General features: G+C 43.7%; 1 protein-coding gene across 3 annotated transcripts in view; it reads right to left on the minus strand.

Annotated features, from left to right (window-relative positions):
• Window positions 1-1,089: 1,089 nt before the first annotated feature.
• Window positions 1,090-18,595, minus strand: part of ANKRD50 (ankyrin repeat domain containing 50) — a 32,356-nt gene continuing 14,850 nt past the window's right edge. For all 3 annotated transcript variants that reach the window (XM_053910788.1, XM_053910789.1, XM_045202438.3), the window contains 3 exons: window positions 14,034-14,263; window positions 5,634-9,184; window positions 1,090-4,079 (listed from right to left, as the gene is read on the minus strand). In XM_053910788.1, the coding sequence (XP_053766763.1) occupies window positions 5,637-9,184; window positions 14,034-14,263 (3,778 nt within the window). In that variant the 3' untranslated portion in view covers window positions 1,090-4,079; window positions 5,634-5,636. The remainder of the gene's footprint in view (window positions 4,080-5,633; window positions 9,185-14,033; window positions 14,264-18,595) is intronic.

Consider the following 18,595-nt stretch of genomic DNA (forward strand, 5'->3'; position numbering starts at 1 on the left):
CCTGAAATACCAGGCAAATCACTTTGTAAAACATGAGTCTAACCACTGTGCTATCCACTTGCAACTAATTCAAAATAATATTGAATGCAAACTGTAATTGAAAATAAAACTTAGAAAAGGTAGAAACCTAAACACGCAGTAAATTTCAAATGACTCCATTTTAATTAGGATAATTTAAATTTTACTCTTACAGTAAGATAGGCCAAGAAGAGGCCTTCTCTTAAAAATAAATTAGTGCATATATTTGCACAATAACTGAAATTTTCCCAGAAAGTCAGGAATCTAAACCTTCGGTGTGTATCTCACTACTATTAGTTGGAATCCTTCCAACTACTAGGGCAAAGGAGTGAAACGTCAATCATTGCCAAGTTCTCATAGCGTATTCCTTCGGACCGCCAGCTAGAAAATTCCAGGTTTACTTAGTCAACCAGCCTGTTTTAAAATTCTTCTATGTAAATCACCCATTTGTGTTTAAACATTATTAAAAACGTTTAGAATAAGGTTTCTATTAATGCAACAGATTTATAAAGAATATAAGGTAATTACTGCAGACACCTGTAATTGTAAAATTACCTAACAGAAAATATTGTGATGGCCTTTCTAGAAACCTCTTTATAGTAACAGAAAACATACACATACATGAAGTGACTCAAGGTTACTGAGTGAACAGTACATAGAAATTTGTTTGAAAAATGAATGACCATGTTTGCAATAAAACTCCAAAACACCAGCTGCTAGAGGGCAGAGTATTCTGACGGTCAGGGGGCATCCCTGCACACGGTCGACTGGGCTACTGCAGTTGCAAAGGCACGGCACCTCCCACGCGAGTCACAGCTTGCTGCGTCAGTCAGGAAAAAGTTGGACTCAGGAAGGAGCGTTCGGAAGATTTACCGGCTAGGTCTTTCTTGCTGCCTCCCTTTGCAAAGTTATAGCGTGCGCGCTCGCGCTCTCTCTCTTGGTAAAATGGTTCCAAATTCATTTGCTCGGTACTTATTTAAAAGAAGTTAATATGTAAAACTGCTAGTTGTTTTACTATAAGCATGGCGTGCATGTTCTGTTGGTTCAAGAATAAAATTAAAACAAGATGTCCTCTGTAAAGCAAATATATTTATTATGCACTTTCATATACATAGGGATTTTTGCTTAATATAATACAAGGAATAAAATAAAACTTTTACAATGTGAAGTTCAATGTACATTTTAGGCTATTTACATACCCCAAACCAATGGAAAAGTAAAAAAGAAAGTATTGGTTGGCATCTACATTTGCTGAGACATGTGACTAAATGGAGGACACGAAGCAAAACAAACATTTGCATAGCCAGACGACGTGGAGAGAAGTATGTACTCCTGCTTTTTGAGAAGGAATTCTTTTTGGTGAAGATTCTCGGAGGCGCGGGGTGAGGGTGACAGACAGAAGACACCGCTGTGCTACGCAGTCCACACTGAGCTCTGGGCAGACCTTTCCTACAAGCACTCAGATTTTTATTCTTCATTCCTGTATTTTGTATCGCCCGGGTGGTCAACTCATGACTTTTAGGGACAGACACGGGACATTACAAACATGTTAAAAGCACATGGCATCATAGGCATGTAGTGGCATCAGGTGATTTACAAAATTTCACCAGTTTAATTTTCAAAATAACTTTTTAGGAGTTATATTTGGAGGACTATTTTTACTCTTCTTAATGGATTAAAAGCCATTTTCAATCATGGTGTTATGTCCCCCAAAGAAAGAAATAAGCAAAGTAGGGCATCTTGGTTCCTTATCATCCTTAGCATAACTAAGAGCCGTTTTTTGTTCTATTCCAAAACGGAATATAAAAACATTCTGAGGAATACTTACTTTTGAAAGTCTTATTTTTCCAGCAGGTTCTCTTCCTACCAACTGCTTCAAGTCTTTATCTTATGAATACGGAAACATTTAGCTGTTTGAGAAACATAAATCCCTTCTGTAATGAGTCGTATCTTTGCCCTTTGGCCACAAGGTGCATTTTTGTAAAAAAAAAAACAATAAAATTAAATAAATACAATTCTAATAATTCAAGGTTAATAGAAAAACCGGCAGCATTCAGGGTTCTCTAACAAAAATACACCTGGTAAGAAATTAGAGCTTCATCTTCTACAGTAATGTAAATGCACTGTGTCTGAGATACGAGGAAGGTTGGTTCTCGCAACAGTATGTGTTCAGGTTTATTAAAAGAATCACTAACACTTTTAAGGCTACTTTGCAAGAGTCCTATTAAGTGTATTAGGAAGTGTCCCATAGGGACAAAAGTTCAGTACTCGACACATTCCCATCTGAGCGCTGCACTGCCATGTCGCCCTAACAGCGACTGACCTCCCACTGCGCCTCCTACTCCCGAGTACGACCGATGACGAACACAAAATGAGTGTTGCTGACTCTGAGCAACAAAAGCAGAACGAAAAGCCTACAGGAGATCCAAGTGAAGGAAGCAATGACCACAGCCCAGTGCACGCTTGTTTCTGTGAAAACGATCACGCAGACCCTTCGTGCCAGATGGCGTTACTGACCTCGGTCACCTAAGACACTCTTTTAAATATTCTCCTCTCCTAGCAGCAATGGTCTTGTGCTGAATCTCCAAATTCTCTTTCCTCATTCCTCCTTCTTACCAACAGTGTACGGGGAAGAACAGAATTTCTGGATATTGTGAGATTTTTCAGGGCTCCTGAAAAGATCTAACACACCCCCTTGGCTTTTAAATCCACTCGCACCTTTCCAGACAGCGCACGCCCGCGGGGGCCGGCTCCATGGGCCAGGGCTGCGGGTCGCATGCTTGGCGGAGCCGGTCGGCTTGGTTTTCCGAGGTCACGGACCTCACCCTCAACCCTGGCGGACCTCACCCTCAACACTGGCGGGCATCCCGAAGGTGGTTGTCCAAGAAAGGAAACAGGAAGGAGTATGTGGACAAAGCTTCTTGTTTATCAAATACCAAAAAAATGCACATGTGCTATGGCTGACAGGTTAGTGGTGTCACCTGTGAAGGACAGCACTCACCACACTCAGCAAGGACCTTCATCCCACTAACCACCGGAATCGACCCAATTGATTTTCGGTGGGGACTTACTTTCAGCATGCAGTGATTTGCAAAATAGAAGCAACTGAGAGAGAAGCCAGCATCAAAACTCACACCTGTAAATTATGGTGTACTCATCTCGACGGAAGAGATGAAGGCAGGCAGTGAATTGTCCGGGGATCAATAACCCCCCTCGGAGACTGCTGGACCTCCCTCCACACACGTGCCACCGCGGCCTGGCTCTTTCCGGGGCAGTTCCCGGCCTCGGGGATTCCATCCATCTTCTGGGAGGTGGAATGACAAGTGAGTGGGAGGCGAACTCACACCCCAGTGAATGAGACAGAACTTGGTCTGCCTAGCCTTTTTTCTTTTTCCTTTTTGACACTCAAACATTAGGAAGGTTCTACTGGGAAATGCAAATTTCAACTACTTAGAGCAGCTCCCTAAAAGACGAGACATTATTTTTAAATCTGTGAAGAAACCATTTTCTTCACCTCAATGTGGCATTAATAGAAACTCATTTTAACCAATGCTGAAGGTGTAGCAAGTATAAATAGTTGCACGATTTATTTTATTGAGTGACATTTTTAAAGATACAAGAAACAAGCCATACACTACAGCAATGTGGATGTGACCGCAACGGTAGGCTTAAGATTCACTTGCCACAAAAAGAAAAATAAATACAAGGAACACTGCCTCTTCATATATATTTGATCATGGCACATGCACATTTATCAAATCTTAACTTAAAATACTTAAAGTTCTTTCAGCTTTTACCAGGGAACTGCGGTACATATCTGCATTTTAAAAAGTGCTTATTCTTGTGGAGTGGGTACAAAGCACACGAAATGAAGCTTCCGAAGCACGAGGGTCACACTGAGAAGGCAGCCTCACGAGTCAGGCACAGGACAGCACTCGAGGGGGACGCACTCCCTGCGGGTCGCACTCTCTTGGTTTCCTTCCAGCAGGCGCTCCGTGTCCTCAGCCGGCAGCCGAGGGACCGCCCGATCACCGTGTCTTCCAGTTTCACAGGACAGGGAGCTAATGCAGAAGTTAAAGATACACATATGAATTTCTACACTGCACTTACTGTGTAACTACATACAGTCTTAGGACCATATGTAAGAATATATACACTTCCTGTGTGAAGCACAAGGCAGACATTAGAGATTCGTTATTTAACTTATAAGGCACTTTTAAAGATTCCACAAAATGCTACCTTATTCACGTGTTCTGCCGTTCAGTACACGCAGTTTTGCTCTGCCTTTACAAAAGACATCATGAGTTGGGGAGTGGTAGCACAGAACAAAGTACTTTTAAAACAAATCACATTGGAGAATGAACTACTCCATACATATTATTTTTGAATGAGATTTCACCACACTGAAGGGCATCTGTTAGCAAAAGGTATAGGAAATTATTTATGCTAATGCATCACCTAAAATACATCTCCAAAGCAAAAGAAGCTTTGAAAGAGCTTTCCATTTGCTAGAAGGAAAGAGTACAATTTTGTTGGAGGATAAAAATGATTAAGCAAAGTAGGATAAACATACTTGTAGTAAAAGTCAGGGAAGATTCCTAATGAAATATTTATCGCCAATATCAGAAATGTGCTTCTAAAAAGTATAGATAATACAAAATTCTGTATCTATTTTCCCATCAACTTCCCCTATATAATTAATGAAACATCCGCTGAGGTGTTATTTAATAAGTATGACTTTATTTTTGAGGTTTTAACATTTCTTTTTTTTTAAAGATTTTATTTATTTATTTTTAGAAGGAAAGGAGAAAGAGAGGGAGAGAAACATCAATGTGTGGTTGCCTCTCCCATGCTCCCTATTGGGAACCTGGCCTGCAACTCAGGTATGTGACCTGCTGGGAATCGACCTGGTGACCCTTTGGTTCACAGCCTGCATTCGATCCATTGAGCTACACCAGCCACGTCTAACATTTAATTCTTATGTCTAAATCTAATGGACCCTAAAAACTCTCTTGCCAATACATCCATTCATCACCCTTCCACACCCATGCTCAGCGGGTGCAGTTTACTTAGAAGAGTCTTAAGAATCCGCCATCCAAAAATTACCTTTTGCTGGTTCAGTCTTTGATTTTTAGGGTGAAAAGTTAGGAAACTAACATGTACTATCATCTACTCAGCACTACATACAGTGTTTTATTCAAACCAAGAAGTATTACAGAAATAGCTCCTCCCTGTTACCACCAAATAACTTTTAAGAGGGAAAATGACTGTATAGAAGGAATTCTTAATCTGAGACCCATAAATAGTATATTAATTAATTAGTTCATTCATTCATTCAACAAATTTTTACTGAGAAACTACTATAGGTCCAAGCAATATCCCAAGTACATGGAGCGAACAAAACAGATAAAAATCCCTACCCTCACAAAGATTCCATTTAAGTTGGAAGGGGGCAAATAACAAACATAATAAATAACACATGTAAAGAATGTGAAATAGCCAGTACTTCGGACAACAAAAGCAGAGCGGGGAAAAGGGAGTGCTCGAGGTGGGAGAGGCCAGATTCCTAAGAGGGAACTAGACTTCCGGTACTCTTCATGTGGACCACAGGTTACCTGTTATAACGGTGTCTCCTTTTTATAGTTGAAGCTAGGGTCAGAGCCATCGATCTGAAGCTTCAGGGCTTGTTTAAGGCTTAATTCCGTCTCTGATGAAGGGTACCCTTCCAACACTTCCTGATGCCCCCTGTCTTGTATTGTTCGTGGCACTGAAACCCTGCCAAGGAACACCTGGCTTCCCTGGAGGTGGTAATTTGGGTTTGTCATTATTCCATTTCTCTTCTTCTGTTCCCCACTTTGTTGGTGAATGAGAAATGGCTGCTGAGATCGACCAATCTCCTGCTGAGCTGAGGGCATCGTAATTTTGCACTGAGGTTCTGCTGGCGTTTGCTTAGGGGGTGCACTGGGCCCGGATTTGGCTGCAGGCCCTCTTGCATCAAACTGAGTCATTTCATATTCTAAGACCTTTGGCTGGGAAGAATTATTTTGTTTAGCTTTTTTCCCAGCAGACCCAGATTTGCTGGAATTTTCTGATTTCCCCCCTTTATTTGTTTTAGTTGACTTCAAACTGGGCTTTACTTGACTCCACTCGAATTCACTGCTTGGGGAGTGGTGGCTCTGTCCCAGGGACTGTGTCGTGGAAGACGGGGACACGATGGACTGTCGACTCCTACTGCGGGGCAGCGAGTGCTGCTGAATCTGCTCCGTGAACGACAAGTTATGGAAGCTGTCAATCGGCACAGTTTGAGCTGTTGCTGTAGACGATGTCGTTCTCAAAGAGGAATTTTTCGAACTTTTCAGGGAATTATTTGACAATGACGACTTCTGCCGATCGACCGTAGAATCTGGAGATTCTGAAGGAGAACTGAACGCATGCGCTGGCCCGTTCGGTAAACCACGCAGGGGAGGCTGCACGTCCCCTCCACCAGTACTGCCAGAGCTGTTTGATTTAATTGTTAACGACTGCATTTTTGAAGACACTGATGGTAGAGGCTTTTGCTCCATCGTGTGAACAGGAGATGGGGAGCAGCCATTCAAACTAGATGCACCGTATTTTTCTAATAACTTAATTATCTGAGAGTGCCCGTTTTTGGCTGCAACACGCATAGCAGTGCGTCCAAATTGATCTGCGTGGTTTGGGTCAGCGCCATGCTCTAGGAGAACCTGCACGACATCAATGTGCCCCTCCTGGGCTGCGATGCAGAGTGCCGTCGCGCCCTGGTTGCAAGTGTGGTCGACCACCGCCCCGTGCTCAATCAGCAGCTGCACCACTTTCACGTGGCCCTGCCAGGCCGCGGACTGCAAAGCAGACCGCTTCTCGTTGTCCGCAGCGTTGACGTCGGCATGGTAGGTGATCAGCACCTGCACCATCTCCAGGTGGCCCTGCCAGCAGGAAACGTGAAGTGCAGTCCTTCCTTCGGCATCGCTTGTTTCTACATTTGCACCATTTTCTAAAAAATACTCAGCCATTGTAAGTTGGTTTTCTAAGGCCAAAATATAAAGGGTAGGCCTACCATCGGCGTCTTTGTAGTTAACGTCGGCTCCATGGCTAAAAAGCAGTTCAACAATGTCCCTGTGTCCTTCTAAGGCAGCAACCCGCAGCGCATTCCTGCCATCGTAACCTCTCTGGTCAATGTTGGACTTGCTCTCTAACAACATCTGAACACAGTCATAGTGACCCTCTTGCGCAGCCAGTATGAAAGGTATTCGTCCGTCATTATCAATCTCATTGGTTCTAGCACCTTGTTCGGTAAGTGCTTCACATATTAATCTGTGCCCTTCAAAAGCTGCCATGTGCAAAGGAGTCCACCCGGCGTCATCTCTGTGGTTCTCATCTAACCCTCGATCCAGCAGAGTGCGCACCACCTCAACGTTCCCTTGGGCTGAGGCTATGCTGAGGACTGTCCTCCCTTCGCTGTCAATGCTGTCCACGGCCGCACCCCAGAACAAGAGCGTGTTCACAACCGAGGCATGGCCCATGGAAGCTGCGGCTAAGAGGGGCGTGCGACCGTTGTTGTCTGTGTGGTCCACATCTGCGCCCCCCTCCAAGAGCAGGTCAACCACGTCGACATGTCCTTCATAGGCAGCCACCAGCAGTGGAGTCATGCCGTCTTTGTCACAGTGATCTACTTCCGCACCTCGATCGATCAGGAGGCTGACGACGGAAGCGTGCCCCTTACTGGCAGGCACGCAAAGTGCAGCTACAGAGAGAGCAGTCCTGCCGTCCACGTCCTCGTGGTTCACTTCCGCCCCGTGGTCCAGAAGGTGCTCCACGATCTCCCTGTGTCCCATGTACGCTGCTGCGATCAGAGCGGTCCTGCCCTCGTTATCTGCTTTGTTGACCTCAGCACCGTGCTGCAGCAGATTCAGCACAATGTCCTCGTGTCCGCCCCACGCTGCTGCCCGCAAAGCTGTCCGGCTGTCGGCATCCGCACAATCCACTTTGACGCCGGCATAAAGTAGCGCAGAGACCACCTCAGTGTGACCGCCCCAGGCGGCAGACCTTAATGCTGTCCAGCCATCCTGATCGGTGTGGTTAATGTTTGCGCCACACCCGATCAGACAGTTCACCACCTTGGTGTGTCCTTGCCTAGCAGCGAGGGTGAGTGGTGTGTGCCCGTGAGCATCTTCGATCTCTAAATCCGCTCCCCTGGAGACCAGTAAGTTCACCACATCAAGATTGCCACTGTATGCGGCATTAGCCAGTAATGTCCTCCCATTGGAGTCACACTGATTCACTGAAGCTCCATTATCTAGTAGGGTCCGAATGGAGTCCTCTCTTTCCAAGGCTTGCCGTACTATGCAGGAGGCGCGGTCGTCCTCGCTGTTCACGTGAGCACCGGCTTTAACCAGCAGCTGCAGCACTTCTTGCTCCTTGGGTATTAAGGTCGACAGGGAGTCTCTGACAGGTGTGCCATTCCAGATCATCCACAGGGCTAACTCAGCTGTCTCCAACTGTAAGTTTGAATTAATTAAGTGCAATGCAAATTCTTGTGCTTCCAGTGGTGTTAAATTCTTGGCTTGACAGGTATAACTCATAGCCAACATTCTGTGTCCTTCTGCTGCATTACATAAATACTTCTGAGTGCAGTGTTTCACATCCAGAAGCCACTCTGCAAAACTATAGTGAAACAGTATTTTAGTGTTTCCTAGTCCATCAACAAGAAGTTTGGAGAGGACGTCTAACTTGCGCTGAAAGTCTTCCAAGGTCAACGACATATTTTTGGTCCACACTGCATGATATAATTCCGTTATGGTCAAAGGTCGGCAGGCTGCAAGAATCACATTCAGAATAGGCTGAACCTTTGCAAACTGCTTTCTCACAAAAAGTCTTTGACACAGCCAGAGATATAGACCATTTAGAGTTCCTGGGATGTCACGGATCTCTCGTAACATAATAAAGTTTTCTACAACTCCATCTAGAACTCGTTCTAGATAAAGAAAGCACCCACTGCTTTTAATGTGCAGTTGATTTAACATCTCTGCAGTTTCCTTTGTGAGGTGTTGTCGCAAAGCTTCTTCTTGATCCAAACGATGAAGAATGTACTGCTGAACATCCTTAACAATATATGCCTTGCGGAGGTCATCTAGACTTATTTTTCGAAAACCTGGAGAGACAAAAAGTAGATGTCATCCTTTGAAAACAATGATAGAAGTTGTCATACACTCAGAAAGAATGTCTTCAATATGTAATCAACTAATAAGCAAAAAAGTCAGTAATAAATCAACTAATACTAACAAACTGATACCTGTTAGTATATAAATCAGTCTTACTTTCCTTCTATAAAAAGCACAATGATGGCAGATAAACGATTTCATTTTCCAGCCTACAAACGGAGCTCACTTCGGTGGCTCTGTGCTGCTCTCAACTTCAGGGGTAAGCGTTCAACAGTTCTACCCACACATCCAAACAAACACATTAACATTTTCTGAACTCTCAAATGACTAGGAAAAGTTGTTGCAGGAAACACAACAAGTAAGATTTGTTTATACAGCTGATATTTTTTTATATGAAAAATTTATATATTTCCAGCTCCATAACTAAATGTATACTAGCTTTAATTAGGGGACTAAATATTCATATCCAATTAGAATGTCACCTGTCACAGCCTTTGAATAACATCATTTTATATGTTATCAAATCAAAATGATTAAATGTCAGACTGTCAAAAAATAGCCTGAACCTTAAGATGCAACTTCATCAAATTATGCTAACAAAACTTCAGCACTGTAAAAATAAAGCCACTTAATATAATTCAAACCAACATGAAAACATACTAGTTAAAGCTACTTGAAACTCACTTTTAATTCTTTAAAGGGAACTGTAATTTCATTTCCTAAAGGGAGGAGGTGTCCTGATTTGTAGGTATGAATTTCCTAGGCAGGTGTGTGTTTTCATCTTACAGAAGAAAAAACTACTCAGTGAATGAACTCCCTTAAGAGACATTACTCAAGAGAGTCGGCAAAGATTAGTAATGGTCGATTAATACTGAGTGAAATACTCTTACCCAACCCAGTAAAACAAATACATATGTACCCAGGGTCCAGCACAAATAATGCCCCCTTTTTTATTACAATATCATAAGCATGTAATTCTGTAACATAACAACATCACACTCCACACCATGTGACATTTTAGGTGAACTGTTCAAATTAAGACTATAAACTATTACACCCATGTGATTACCCTACCCACCACACCAAAGCAGGCCTTACTTCTGCCGGACCCTGGACATCACCTACTGTGTGTCAGGTACTCTGTGAGATGGTCAGACTTTTATCTCGTGATGACCCATCAGTGTGGAATATGTGACCAGACCCACACTGTGAAGGACGGGCCTAACACCACTGAGGAGCTGGGGTCAAACTGTGGGCAAGACTTTTCTGAAGAGCCCGTGAGCCATTCTGGGTCAGAATCGCTAAGGGCCTGCCTGGACCACGGCAGCAGCACAGAAAGAGTGCAGTACAGGTTTGGGGATTATCAGTAAGAGCTACAGTGCACAGAGTGGGGCGAGTCTGGAGGAGGAGGGAGAGGAGGAGTCGAAGCGGACACTAACTTCCGGCTCGATGGAACAGGATGGAAAAAGACCCCTGAAGGATAATAGGTCTGGAGAGAAAGCTGCTAAACTCAGTTTTCTGATACTGAGCTTGAAGTACTTACATGACATAGATAACTGCATTGAAAACCCAACCCACTAGGATGCCGTAATAATTTGCGTATCTGTAAATCTACACAAAAGTGGAATCTATAACTATACACGCATGCAACTGACAATTAATTATACAGACAATAGATTATTCTCAATAGAATTAGTTTCAAAAGATAAATTTGAATGATTAAAAAAGACATTCTTGATCTAAGGAGAGTTTAAAAGATTCATAGAAATTTATATCACTCTACATTTAACAATGACGTAAGGGACATTAATTTGTCTCAAAACCTTTTTCTGTGTGTTCATTTGCTCTTGGGTTTATGAAGTCACTAAAACAATTTAAGTTAGAAAACAACTGGAATGTTGTTAATGAAAAACATTTTCAAAAATAGTAACCATCTTACATATTACAGCATTTCAAAGTTTCCAAAATGATCTTGTAGATAGTGACTGATTTATTTACATGAAAGGTTATAGTACCTATTATGGATAAATATCTATTAATTTAAACCTACTTAACTAAGATATCATGGCTGAAACTTGAGATAATTAAGGCAGAATCGAGGCTAAACCTCCATAGGAACAGGTTCAGTTCCCAAGAAACAAAAGAGATCAATTGTTCAGTCAACAGTTTTAAAGCAGCACTTCAAGTACTGATCGCGCCTAACCCCTTTTTATGTGGTGCCTGCGAGGTAAGTTTCTGTACTTTAAAAATGAAGAAGCTAAAGCCCCAAAAGGTCAGTTTAACTGCCCAAAGTAGCAGGGCTGGCAAACCAGAGACCCAGGATTCTGACTGTTTTGACTTAGAAGTTTGCTCTTTTCAGAAAGGTGGGGATGGGCAGGGAAAGTTGTGAAGGGGAATGCAAGTGCTTGACGGGGGTGAGGGCTGGTGGGCAGGGCCACTGGACTGATTCTAAAAGAGAAAATTTCAGAAAGTACAGACATGAAATGTTTGCAGTTAAAAAAACGAAGAGCTTCCAAATCTAGACATGCTTAGTGATATGAGTTCAGATAGAATCAATCAGTGTTCATCATTAACGACAGTTACCTGTTCCTTAATACAGAACTAAGAATATTTATTATCAACAATTTGAATATCTTGAGTTAAAGTTGCTGAAAATAACTGCTTTTTTTGCAGTATAACTTCTGACCATTTTACAGGTAATTCCTTTCTCATGGACAGGCGCCATGTAATACATTGCTATCAAAGCACTTCAAAGTATTTTTATAAGGCTGAAAGATGCTCAAAATTTCTAGGGGAAGATACTGAAATGTGTGACCACTTTTGTATTTTTTCCTTAAAATATTAATCAGGACGTGCGACTCCTCGATGCCGGGAGACAGCAGAGTGACAGCGCTAGGGCCTGGGCCAGTGGGTACCAGCCGCTGCTCACTGCACCATTACTGCCCCGAAGACTCTGTACGGGGGGGAATACGAGAAAACGTAGAAGCACAAGAATAGGAAAGCTAAGTGAATTCTGGATGCTGACATACTAAGAAGTTGTGCATCCATTAAAATAGATACTAAGAAGACAATATAGTGACACTGAAAGGTCTACAAATGTCAAATTTACAAAGCAGAATCGAACTGACATAAAGCATGATCTCAGCTAGGAGGGGTAACATCCCCAGAGTTCAATCCAGAGTGTCCGAGTGATTATTACCTTATCTCTGAACGACGTGCGTGCTGTTTATTTGAGTATGTTGTCGTTTAAAACACTGTCTATACATAGAGCATGTATTACTTTTGAATTGGGTAAAATAGTATGTATAAAAATCTTCAAAAATCATTGAGGTTTAATTTTTTTATACACAAAATGCTTTCAAACGGGCTGCTGTTCTGTCAGTCCCACAGCGAGTGCCAGCAGCTGGCAGCCTGTGATGACACTTCCACGTGTGGTCGAAAGTCTGCTCCGCACTTAGGGGGTTTTCATGAAATTAATCTGACGGTTAACAGAAGTGCTATCAGTATCGCATATACCTGCGGAAAAGCAGTCCCCTTACAAAATGTTAAATGCTCAGGTATGAGCAGATGAAACTGACGCAGACATAGTAAAAACCTTAATGTTACTGCCCTATGGGTTATGTACCTGACAAGTTTAAGTTTGAAGGCATAGATCTCAACTCAAAACCCACATTTTTCAACTTAAAACATTAGCAAAAAGCAGGAAGAGATGTGGAGGACATATATAAGAACAGCTGAAAAATCTAAGAAAAAAGCTGAATAAATGAAAAAATAAGCCATGTTCATAGATGGAACAGAAGCATATATTTTTAAATTATTTTTTATCCCCACCCAAGGCCATTTTTTCATTGCTTTTAGAGAGAGAAGGGACAGAGAGAGAGAGAGAGAGAGAGAGAGAGAGAGAGAGAGACAGCAATTGGTTGTGTTATCATATATGCCCTAGGGCTCGAACCCGCAACCCAGGTACATGCCCTGACTGAGAATGGAACCTCTGACCCTGTGGTCCACAGGACGACACTCCAGCTAACTGAGCCTCACCGGCCAGAGCTGACATACTAATACTTTTCTGTTCAATTTCATTATTTAGAAAAATTGTACAAGTTAATTAGGTTTTACCACACTGTAAAATGCATAGATCTACTGAAAACTGGCATGGCTACTTAACCAATAACTTAATTATTTTCTCTCCAATTACACTGTAAACCCTGTGAGTGGCCCTTGTTTACACTCCTTTCATGTCATAAAGCACAGAGAATGCTCTACATAATCGAGCAGGAGGAGTAACCACAACTACACTGTGTTAGTAACAAGAGTAAAACAGTTACGTCAGGAACAGAACCTGATCATGTACCTTTATACATTACATATGTTCTTTCCCGTATCAGGAAAGGGTTGAAAAGGGTTGAAGAGGTATCCTCAAAGGCTGTAGACTCTGTCTCCCCTCCCACACCTTGCTAACTGCCTCCGATGGTTTAAAGAGCGAATTCACTCCTCTAGAGATGCTCCGTCTCGTGAGAAGAAAAACCACATGCTGGTGGTGGCGGCGTCGCTGCATGATAAACGCACCCCCCCCCCCAAACTGCAGCTACCACCGCATGGAACTCCCCCAGCACTTACCAAGGAAGTTAGGAAAGAATTGTGAAAAAGCTAACATTAAAGGATCTTAAAACGTTCCATGGCTTGTTTTCAATACAACCTTTAAAAAGGACTGCTGGGAAGAGCGGACAGAAGCAGCTGCGAGATTTCCCACTGCACACTCTCCTCTAAGAGGGAACCACACAGACCAGTTCATCCATCGGCGCCAGCCACTTGAGAGCGACAGTAAGGGGTCGTGCTTACCGGTAAACATTTTAGTGACAGCCTTACTCTGCTTTCGGGCAGAGCAGAGGAGCAACAGCCACGGCGGGAAGAACTCGTGGTGACCAGCTAAGAGCTCCGCCACAGTCCCAGACAAGCTGGTGGACGCCTGTTCACCTTCGGTGACGTTACAGCCTTCGTCAACAGAATCCACAAGCAGATAGAGGCTGTGCTGGGGAGGCTTCATTCCCAGCAGAGGGAGCAGCACGCACCTGGAAGGCACAGCCACACAAGCAGTGTGAGTGGTGTGGGCTGGGACGCAGCCTTTCATCATTCAGACAGGAGTCTTACCAGTTACGCACACGAGGTAAAGGTGAGTTCGGGTTTCAGCATCGAAGCACTGTGTAGGTTTCAATTCCGTCCTTGAAGGAGGAATTCCTCACTGCGCTTTTATCTGAAGTAGTGTGCACTGCCAATAGCGTTTTCCTCAATCAAGTGTGTGAGTGTGTGGGTGCGTTCGGTGATTCAGCACAGGTCAGGAAGAGCAGTCGGAATGTGAGGAAACAGTGCTTCAATATTTCCAATCTTCTGAATTGGTACAAAGCTTGAATTGTTTGTAACAAAGCTAGAATGTGTTGCAAAGGGGGGAAAACAAATCTGGGGACCACTTTAATAATAGGAAAAGTAGCCAAGATTCTAGAGAAGTTAGAAGTGTTTTGTCACCATCTCTTACAAAATGACTGCACTATACACTAGCTTGTCACACAGCTTTTCTTTGGACTGTGCAAAGTTAAACTGCAGTCTAGGTCCCATTAGATGTACTTTCAAATGCCAGTGTAGAGAATAAATTACTGGGTATCATTCCACGGAATGTATTTCCTACTCATATAATTTATATTGCAGCTGAACATAACATTTTCTTAACCGAAACAGTGCTTGTTCATTTTCAACCAACATTTACTTACTGTGTGCCACGTGCCACGTGCTGAGCAAGGTGCTGCCACAGACCGACTGCGCTGCAGAGGACACAGCCCACCTGGGTGTGACGATGCACAGGCCCTCCGCCCGCCGGCTCCCCTTCCCGTCCAGTCGGCAGCACCCAAGATCCGCTCAGCAGCATGCCCTATCAGCATTCCTCACGGAGCCTCTCAACCCGTCTGGGCTGTACCGCCACCACGCGGGCCAGCGACTCCCGGCCTCTTTCCTCTCGTGGCGCCCATCCACCAGTTACTACAATGCTGTGGCACACCAAAACAAATGTTTTCGCCAAGGTGACAACAGGTGTGATTTTGACTCATTCACACTGGATGGCTATTGTTGTGTTGGCTGTTGTCATTTTTTTTTTTATCTGATGGTCTAAGGGAAGAGGTCAGTGCCCCTGACTGAAAAGGCAGGTGTTGCATGTTTTAACCATCCTTGCGGCCTGCTGGCTGCACTTCACTGCCCGAGTCCAAACTACCGTCACCTGTCACCTGGGCCAGGATAATAGCCACATGCCTCCCAGTGCTCCCCTCCAGAGTGCCCACTGCGGCCAGATACCTGTCTCAAAATGTCCCTCCAGCCACAGTGGCCCGCTTTCGATGACTTTTAGTAGATACAGTTATAAAGGGCCTTTGCATTTAGTTCCCTCTGCCTGATACTGCTTCCCTTCTCTCATCACGAACCTAACCCACTAGGGAAATGCACATTAAAGCCACAGGGAGATGCCACTAGACACCTATTAGAACTGCTGAAGTAAATGGAAAATCTGAAAACATCAAGGGCTGTCACTGATGAGGCGCGATGACACAGCCATGGCCAAACAGCCAGTTTGGAAGGGTTTGGCAGTTCCTTAAAAAAGTTAAATGCACACCTACCCCATGACCCAGCGACCCTGCTTCCAGGCACTGACCTAAGTGAAGTGAAACTTTCGGCGACACAACCGTCTGCACGTGAAGGTTTGCAGAAACTTCATTCATAAACCTACAATACACCAGCAGTCAAAACCACTGACTCCCATCTACTGGACGGCGCTACGTTAATTCAAGCGGCTTCGTTTCCGGAAGCTGGTCACAAACCAAAATCCTCAAGTACGAATCACTCCAAACCGGGCACCGAGATACGGGTCTGAAAATGACTGGACTGCCTTAGCTATGTTAAAGCAGCGTGGCTTTCTGATGCTAGAGGATTAGTGAGCAGCATGGAGTGTCTCTGTCTTCTGCATCCAATGTGTGTACAGTGTGTGTTAATTCACTTTCTTTTGGAAACCAAATATTTAAAATATAAAGGTGGGAAACACACACAGTCACCCTCACATTTACTGAGTGCTCCCAAGTATGAAGCACTGTGCTCAGTGGTCTCTCTGGACTTACCCGTTTACACCTCACAACAGCCCTGTAGCGCAGACAGTGTTGTAATTTCCATGTTGCAGATGAAGAAACGGGTGTGAGGAAAGCAGCCTGCACAGTCAAGCAAGCAGTAAGTGGCAGAAGTGGGAACAGAATTTGACGTTTCAAGGTTTCTCCTCTTTTTTTATGCTAAACTGCTTCTGAAAATATCAGAAAGTTGTATGAAACCTTGAGGTCCAATTTAAACAAGAAAGTTCTGACTAAATTAGCACAGAGCTAACTTTTTAGCATTTAATTACCTGAAAACGTTTTCATGGAAAAAACAAAATTAAATACTTTAAGATCTTCTAACTGAATCTGCTACATTTCAAATTTGACTTTCCTGAGAGTATTAAACATTCATGTTTGTTTGCTACAGATTCTGTACTAAAAGTCACTTGCCTCGCCCTGGCCGGTGGCTCGGCTGGTTGGAGCATTGTCCTGCTTACCGAAAGGTTGAGGGTTTGATTCCCGGTCAGGGCACATAGCTAGACTGGGTTTGATCCTGGGCAAGGGTGCATACAGGATTCTCTTTCTCTCCCAATCCCACTCCCCCACCCCGGCCCCGCATCTTTCTCCCTCTCCCCTCCTCTAAAATCAATAAACACATCCTCACGTGAAGATTAAAAGTCACTTGTCTCAATACCGAAATTCCAGAAAATCAGTAGACGGTAGGTGTTCCCAATAGTTTTGCTACAGTGGATACATAATTAATGCCAAGGGTCATTGATGGCTCGGACTGCGCTCTGCTGGGACCTGCAGTTCATTCTCTCCGCCACACCTGCCACACCTTCCGAGGACAGAAGGGCTGCCCCCTGCGTGTTCCGCTTTACTTGCTCACCCCACTGCACCGCGCTAGACACAGCACAAGTGCGAACGCTCACTGACCACAGAAGTACTGACCAAAAAACTAATGCTTTTCAATGTAAGCATCTGCTTTTTTCTACACTATCACCTACCTGGATATTTAAGGAACTTTCAAACTTAAATTACACGTAACATTACCAGATTACCCAATGTTGAATTTCTGGAGCCTGAAATCTCACCACTATCTGGTGAAATTTAACATCAAAACCACCACAATCTAACCTCTGCATGAGTTTGTCCCAGATTCCACATCTAAGTGAGACAATACGGTATTTGTGTTTCTCTGTGTCGCTCGCTTCACTTGTCTAATCCCCTCTAAGCCCACGCACATCACAAATGGCCAGACTACATTCTTTTTTTAAAGGATTTTATTTATTTACTTTTAGACAGAGGGGAAGGGAGGGAGAGAGGGAGAGAAGCATCAATGTGTGGTTGCCTCTTGTGCGCCCCCTACTGGACCCTACCCGGCCCGGACCCTGACTGGGAATTGAACCAATGACCCTTTGGTTCACAGGCCGGTGCTCAATCCACTGAGCCACACCAGCCAGGGCTGGATTACCTTCTTTTTTATGGCTGGAAAGTATCCCATTTGTATACATATACCATAATTTCTTTATCCATTCATCTGCCATGGACATAGGTTGTTTCCCTATTTTATTTTCTTAGAAATAAAATTATCCATCCAATAAATTAAAGCACAGGGTACAGAGGGTAAAAAGTGTAATTACTATCTCCAATCAGTTAAAAATCGTATATTATGCATTTATTCATTTTTTAAAATCTAGTAAGTAAAATTTATAATTAAAAACAGGTCAGAAGTTTGGCCAATATGTAGGGTAAAATTTCTCTCTGAATTTTTGACCAAGATGTTGTAGTGACTTCATGCCTTTATGAACTGTTTCCTCTTTGTTAAAATACAGCTGGGAAATATGGAATAAGAAAACAAAAAGAAAAATATAACCAGTCAAAAATTAAATAAACATTTCAGAGTGTAAGAAACAGAGAAGTAGCAGAATGCTGAAAGTCAACCTTAAACTCTGGTTTGCCAAGAAAGCACACGGCAGCAGCCTGGGGACTCACTGGTGGAAGCACAAGGGGCCAGCTCTCCGGCCTCAAGCAGCAGGACTCCCATGCTGGTGTGAGACAAGGGGCTGGAGCGGCTCGCTGCCACCTATTGAAAGGGAGAGAGAAAAAACACCTCTGGCCCCTACTGAGGGTCAGGGCCTTGGAGCAGCAGCAGGGGGTACCCAAAGCCAGCCCCAACGGAGAAAGGAGCCTCACTGGACAGATCATGGCTTAGTGACCGAATTTACAAAATCGCCATGACCGCCTTGGAGAAGGGGCTTCATACCTTCACCATCAGCCCTCACT

The sequence above is a fragment of the Desmodus rotundus genome, chromosome 9 (assembly GCF_022682495.2).
Source record: "Desmodus rotundus isolate HL8 chromosome 9, HLdesRot8A.1, whole genome shotgun sequence".
Classification (NCBI taxonomy): domain Eukaryota; kingdom Metazoa; phylum Chordata; class Mammalia; order Chiroptera; family Phyllostomidae; genus Desmodus; species Desmodus rotundus.